The 7577-nt window shown below is 29.9% G+C and overlaps 1 protein-coding gene across 1 annotated transcript; it reads right to left on the bottom strand.

The window, feature by feature from the left end:
* Positions 1-217: 217 nt before the first annotated feature.
* LOC116766720 (protein obstructor-E) lies at positions 218-4103 on the bottom strand. Its single transcript, XM_032656784.2, has 6 exons — positions 3946-4103; positions 2413-2572; positions 1485-1603; positions 822-1022; positions 519-714; positions 218-422 (listed from the first exon to the last, which is right to left on the bottom strand). The coding sequence occupies exons 1-6, from the start codon at positions 3983-3985 to the stop codon at positions 281-283; spliced, it is 858 nt and encodes a 285-aa protein (XP_032512675.1). The 5' UTR covers positions 3986-4103; the 3' UTR covers positions 218-280.
* Positions 4104-7577: the final 3474 nt, after the last annotated feature.

The following is a 7577-nucleotide window of genomic DNA, read 5'->3' as shown; positions in this document are numbered from 1 at the left end:
ATAATAGATAGATAATAATATAGTATTTTTAACTATATTAGGGTTGTTAACGACAAATGTATCTTGACAATACATTAAGCGATAAAAAAATTATTAACTGCCTAAGGTCGAGTAAAGTTAAAAATTCCGATTCGGATCTCTCATCGATTGATTTAAGATTTATTTTCTTTTTTGGCTCGAATTCTTAACATGTACATAAAGGCATAAATAAAACATATTAAAAAAGATATCTATATAACTTATCATTTATTTGCCTAACTATATTTAAGTGCTATTTCAATTATTCTTCAATTTGTTTTCCTTTGCTGGGTCTCATAGGTTTGCGGCGCGATGAGGAGCCTGACGGTTTAGGTTTGGGCGTAGGAGGGTTCTCTAGGGCATCGAGCTCAGCATCTGTTAGTTGACCCTTGTACCAGTCGGCGCTGTGAAGGAAAATTTTATAAATATTATGACTTACACAAAGACCAAATTATCTGAAGAAGCAAATTTTTTCAAGTTATTTTTAATTATAAGCTTACCATTCAGGAACCCTCCTGGCCCATTCGCATTTCTTGCTAACATCATCGAAGGCTTGACCAAGCTTGCATCCTGACCGTCTCGGGGTGTTTCCATTGATGCACACGTAGAAGAACTGACAGTCATCAGGATCAGCGTATCGAGGGTGAGTGAGGGCGAATGTCTCATTCACAGCGGGGCACTCGAATTTGAAAACATCTGGAGTGTTACAGTTACTCAGCATTAGGATCACAAATTTTCGACTTTAACACATTTGCTGAATTTCTCTTTATCTTAGTAAAAATAATATAATGTTTGAAACCTACCAGCAGCGCCACAGCCCTTCTTCTTTGCCTCATCTGCCCAAGTACAGATTCCAGACTTGTCATTATAGACGAGACCTTCAGGACAAGTGATGGCGTTAAACTTGCCGTCCACGCAGTAATAGAACTTTCCACACTCCTTAGGATCCTCGTGGGAGAAGTAACCATTTTGACGTACACAGTGCTCAGCGGGAATTGGCTCCTCTGTTGAAATTTAAAGTAATATTTAAGTGTTCAATTATATCTGGTAGTATATACAATTAATAAGGGATACAGAGCTTAGTAATAACATTTTTTTTTCTTTGTAGAACTTTTTAGTCTATAATCCTGTACTCGCTATTAGATATTTAATTACTGTAATTGCTTTTTTATCTAGAGAACTAACACAACTTGACAACAAAAATGTTATTCAATAAATTCCAGCAGCGTCAAGGCCACAGCTCCCTTGAGATTGGAAAGTTGTTTCGAGCAAACGTAACCTTTAGCACGACATCATTATAATACTGATGCCACCAACCCGTCGCCAAAATGGCATGCACGTGTCGCCAACACTCACGTGTACTCTGACCTTTATTATATAACTCTTAATGCTTTAAACTAAATTATTTAAATTGATATTTATTACGTAAATTATGTTGCTATGGTTTATATTTAAAATCAGCTTACGTAATTTGGGTCTTTGTGAACAGTCAATATTGAACGGCAGATCACACTTTTCCTCTTCGGGACTGTAGTCGTTGAAGACCATACCATCGGGACACAGTTTTTCGATTATTTGACCATTTCTGCAATTAACAAAAAATACTTTAAAGTATTGGTGGTGTTAATAATAGATTACTTTAATTAATATTATCTAGAAACTGATAAAAAAATTCCAACAATGTATTTTAAAATATTTCACAGCTTCCTTTTGAGAATTTTTGTTTTTTTACTTACTCACACTTTTTGTGATTTTGAGTTATCGCAAATCAACTCCCAAAATGTTTTTCATCAAATAAGGAAAAATTGTATTGTTAAAAATATAATGGTTAAAGAGCAGTAAAATATAATTATCATAAGATAAAACAACCATTAAATGTAAAGCATTAATATATACTACGCTAAGCTGATAATTTTAAATTCAAATATCAAATGTCAAGGTCTGTCACAATTAGAATTAAAATGTGTGTTTATAAAAGTATATTTAAATTTTTATATTAAAGAGTTAAGGGAGTTTGAGTTTGAGATTTATATAAAAAAAAGTATAGGTAGTATGTTTTTATAAACATTATTCAGATACTTAAAAAAGAGGAATTATAAATGATGATAAACTCTGTACGACTTCTCCTTAATTAGTATTACCACTGTCTGACTTTACAGTAAAAAAAGGTATGGGCTTTTATCACAATATTAGAAGTTAAAAGTGTCATATAAAGTATAAAAATGAAAAATAGCTGTGTTTTTTAATAAATTTATAAGAATAACAGTCTAAATTTCAAAAGTAAAATGTAACAATTAACTAATTAACATATAATAATAAATTTAACCGGAAATAAATGATATATAGTCTTATATTGAAGGTTTCTTTCAATGTCATTTTTATTTAAACTGTTACCTGCACTCGTAGTATTTGTCACACTGTTCCGCGTCAGCAAAGAATCCATCATCAGGACAGGAGCTGGTGATCTCAGCGTCTGTTTCCGAGTCATCGGCGACTCGTGCGGGAGGGTTGGCTGGTTTCCGACCCTTTTTTGGTACTGCTGATGAAGCTAACACTGGAAAATCACGACAATGTTGTTAGTTATTTGAATGAAAACGGAAAAAAAGGTCTTAAAACAAAATTCATAGCTAATGTTGGCGTAATAACTCAATTATTATCTGCTCAAGATATAACGTGTATCTAAAAGTTATAATGTATATAGTTCCTGGATTCATGAATTACTTAAATGTCTCTCGTTAAAATTTTATTGGCATGAAACGTGTCTGAGCGTCTAACAGTTTTTACATTTACATGTACAATTCAAGGTCAAATAAAAGCATAAACAATAAAAGTTGAAACTTTTACTATTTTATAGGTTAATAATATATCGATAGCTGAGTGTCTCAATGTTCAATTTATTGAAATACTTAACGAGTTTGACATTGAATAATAAATAAATAGTTGTCGAGAAAAAAACGATGAAACAGATATACGGCCGTGTTTCCTGTCGCTTGCTTTTAATTATCTAGTTGTTCGCATTGAACACGTATCAGACTTCCTTTTTAGATAAAATGTCAAAGTTAATGATCGATAGCTTTCTTCTAGGATAATCTGAATAAGATTATTGAAGTTACTTTATATACATTTTCATTTAATGTATGATTTTCCTTCAATATTATACAGGCATTATTATAGTTAACATATATAATAATATAAAAATATGAACTTGCGATTTTTATTTAAAATATTAATTTATTTATGCGAAATGTGTGACATAAAATATACTTTTGTTTACACATTTTGTGAAATACATTATGATACCGCCGTAATAAGATTGTGACAGTACATTGGACAAAGACAGATGAAGCAACTTTCTGTATTACGTAACAGATACTGAAAGTTGTGCCAAAAATTATCTGACAATACCATCTAAGGCTGTATAAATTAGACCTGAAATAGTGAGGTAATGATTTAATAAATATAATAAATGAGAACCTCGTAACTATTTAACGGTCCAAATAATATATATATGCATGTACTTATTTATGTAAATCTAAATGAGTCACTGAAACATTTTCCTACTCATTCACCCTCTAGAACATGACCTTGATTGCAAGACAAATATAATACTTTCATAACCGTATTGTAAATGCATCGTGATATGCATTTAAAGTTCTTAACTGATTACATCAGTATAAAACGGTTCAAATTTAGTCACGCAAAGTTACTATGAGTGTCAAAAATAAATGTTAAAGATTCTGTTAAAACCGTAAAAATGAAATAATTAAAAAGTCCTTTCCAATTAATGCCCGAAGTGCTTCGATGGATATTGAAAAGTGTTTTGAAACTTATAGAATGGAGAATATATCAATACAGGGAATGGTTTATAAGTAATTGATATTCAAAGTATATGTGATAGGTAACGGAGGTTACATTCCATAAACTTACCTATTAGGCACGCCAGAACTGCTAACGATTTGAGCGCCATCTTTCGTCAAAACAAACACCAATGTCAAACTTATTGAACCTTATGCTCTCACTGCGTTCTGCGACGCACTGACAACAACAGTTTTTGTCCTCAGTTCTTAGCTGGACGCTTAGCGAAAGGTTACGCTTCAACCATCTCCCTCCCACTCATATATATTTATATATATCCGCACTCCTCTCACACGAGTGAGAGACACATTAGAGTCCTGTTTTCTACGTGCTCTGAAAGAGAATTGTTTTAGAACAGAAATTTGCTAATTGGCTATTAAATAATTAAAAAGCATTAGAAGAACTTTATTTATTGTAATTTCATGATTATTTAATGTAACTAATTGCTTGTGAAATGTTACATTAATTGTTGGCGCATTAGTCCCATTAAAATTTTTACTAAATATTAATTGTTAGGTACGAGTATTTGACTTCATACTGTTATTACTAACATTAATTTAAAAAAAGGCATTCTCTAAATATAAACAAATGAAAATTCATTCGTTATAAATCATTAATTTTAAATGTGACTCACAAGAAAATTAAACAACTCGTTGAAGTCTTTTGTATAAAAAAAACTTATTCATGATAAAATTACGGTATGCACATCAACTTCAAGATATTTACAAAATCTAATTAGTCTTTTCCATTATCTAGACCCAAAAATATATTGATTATAAACATATAAAGGTTTTTTTTTTCATAAAATCTTGGGACTCTTCCTACCACTTAAACTACTGAATTAGGGAAATCTTCAATCTTTTGGTTAAAACTACAAAATAAAATCGTTGTGTAAAAAACTTAATTTAAAAGACATCAAAACTATATAGATATATATAAATATAGAGTCGACTTAAGAAACCCTCCACCTTGGACGTCGGTTGATAAGAAAGTTATATTCTGTCAGTCATGACGCCACGCCACGCTCCAATGAATTTGAGTAACATCCTCTACTAGACATACTTACGTTCAGAACCCCAAAATCAATTTATGTGAAACAAATAACCTTATTAAAGTACAATTTAAACAAACATTACGAGTGATAAGTAAATATATATCTGAAAATTTGGCTCCAACGCGAGCGTAGTCGAGCAAAAGTAGTATGTTTTACATGTATTATAATTCTGTAATAAATCTTAAGTTTGATAAAAATATCATGACAACATTTCAAGTATGTCCTATAATTATATATTCCTAAAGCAATATGTAATTTTTTCATCATTATAATCCAGCAGTAGGCTCGAGTAATTCCTTAAGTACAGATATCTTATACATTTTATTCGTAATTATCAATTCAACCACAGCGTTTGTATTCATGAGCATACGCTGGTGTAAATCTGCCGACTAAATTGTTTCGATACGCCCAAAATACAAACGAAAAGAGTGAAGATTATATTCTCCACAAAACATTTTAATCAATTTGTAATTGAATTTAAGGAAAATAATTCTTATACGCAGCATCACTTACTTATATCTTTTCTGTGATTTATAATATATTCACTGTAACTGGTTGACTTACTTCATTAACAAACTTGTTATTTAAAAGCAAACTCTACAAATTTACAATTTATTCATAGAGCATGTAGAGCTCGCATTGTGATGTGAAATAATACAATTAAAAAAGGGTGTAATTAGAAAATTAAGAATTGAACGTGTATCGATGAAAATCATTTTTAAAATATTGAGTATATGTTATATGTTATATATTTATAAATTACAGAAATTTCGTCTAAATAAGAGCCTTAGTTTTTGATACTATAGCGACCACATACATATATAGTTATCATTTAACAAAACACTAGTAAAAACGCAGCTGACACAGTACTAACAACCTCAATGCTATTATAACATTTTTTACACAAGCGAAAGTGAATTTTCTTATCTGCATGAAGAGTTATCTTACAATGACGATGCATCAACACTGGCGTGCGAATTTGCAAATAAGTTTCTTCACGTATCTGCGAGAGAAAGTCTCTCTCTCTCTTAATCGTCTTATGATGATAATTTCCAATTACTCATAAATACTTATCAACTTAATAATTTTTTGTAATTTAAACGATGAAATTTATATTCTATTATAAGATTTAGTTGGTGCATGTAGTCGTAAATGTCATCTTTATATTGAATATAGTGTTCCTAGTCAAATCTTGCGACATTTGTTATTAGCAAATTAGCTGTTTATGAATAGAAAACTTCTTAGAATACTTATTTACGAACATTGAGACCATATTTCTCAAAATGTTACACGTAACAGTATTAGAAAGGACAAAAAATAAACGCTCTATCTAAATAGCATATATACCTAACCAAATTCTAGTTTAATAAAAAAAAATCCAAAATTATTTTATTATAAAAAAACATTGAAGTTTTAAGTAAATAAATGGGTAGTATGTAGAATTAATTCATATATGTAGTCGTTTTGTAGTGACGATGGTTCGTTTATGATAACGAAGTTGTTTCGATTCCAGTTACAATAATTTATTTCACTTAATAGCATTTTACAAAAGCTCGTTTTGAAGTCCTATGTCGCTTTTCAAGTTGTTGACTTTAAAGCCTTCATTTAATAACTATAGTTATAATAAAAATGGCATAAACCCAGCCATTGCTACATTCAGTTTTAGGAATCCTTACTTTTCTTATCGCTCCGAACTCACCGGACCATAAAGATAAATTGTCATTTTATTGCGTCCATCTTGTTCGATTTAATGTACCGGCACTTAACTACTGTTTACGGTGCATTGTCATTATAATGAATATTTATATACATTATAAATAATCAAAAGGTTATTCGATTACATACATAAACTATATAATAAGAGAAGAATGAAAATTATTTCTATATAATAAAATAGTCAAAAGTTTCAGCTGTTATTTTACATTGTTCAGTGATAAAATTATTTTTTAATGTACTTAAAACGATATATGTGTTATGTAAAGAAGTATGAATGTAATGATTTAAACCTTTAAATGCCTTAACTGAATGAAATTAATATATTTTCGGATATACTACGCGGATTTTACAACATTTTTAAAATCCGCGTAGTATATCCGAAAATATATTAGTTTCATTTAAATTAATAACACTCGCGAAAGTCTTAGATCTCATTATGCCTTAACTTAAATTGTATCTTGATAATATTTATTTCTCTGTATTAAACGTCCTTTTATTCAAGAGAATAATGCACAATTGATATTTTTTATTTCACAATTTTAATGGAACGGTAAAACGTGTATTAATATTATGCCTGTAACATATGTGTCATTTTTTTGTTATTATTATAATAATTAATGTAAACGGCTATTCAAAGTAATTATAATCTAAAATTATATGTAACTGGTTTATATTTGTCATACCTACGTCAGATCAAATAATATTTTATTTCAAATTATTTTGTTATCTGGATGTCATTTATATTGTTTTTGTTTTTGTCTATTCCACATTATATTGAATTCAAAATGATTAAGTCATTATTTCTCGAGGAAGACCTGCTAGTGGTATTATATCTTAGGGATAAGCAATTTGCTGAGGTTCCCATAATGGTTGCGGTTTGGTTTGAGCACAGGCGAACCATAGAATCATAGGGTCATTATTTTTTTTTTATATT

The sequence above is a fragment of the Danaus plexippus genome, assembly GCF_018135715.1.
Source record: "Danaus plexippus chromosome 3 unlocalized genomic scaffold, MEX_DaPlex mxdp_34, whole genome shotgun sequence".
Taxonomy (NCBI): domain Eukaryota; kingdom Metazoa; phylum Arthropoda; class Insecta; order Lepidoptera; family Nymphalidae; genus Danaus; species Danaus plexippus.
This window is presented reverse-complemented; position numbering and strand designations above follow the sequence as displayed.

Coding starts and splice junctions, on each gene's coding strand:
- LOC116766720 (XM_032656784.2), bottom strand. CDS start 3,985: ATGGCGCTCAAATCGTTAGCAGTTCTGGCGTGCCTAATAG. Junction 1,604..2,412: donor GACAAATACTACGAGTGCAG/GTAACAGTTTAA, acceptor TGTTAATTGCAG/AAATGGTCAAATAATCGAAA. Junction 423..518: donor GCCAGGAGGGTTCCTGAATG/GTAAGCTTATAA, acceptor TTTCCTTCACAG/CGCCGACTGGTACAAGGGTC.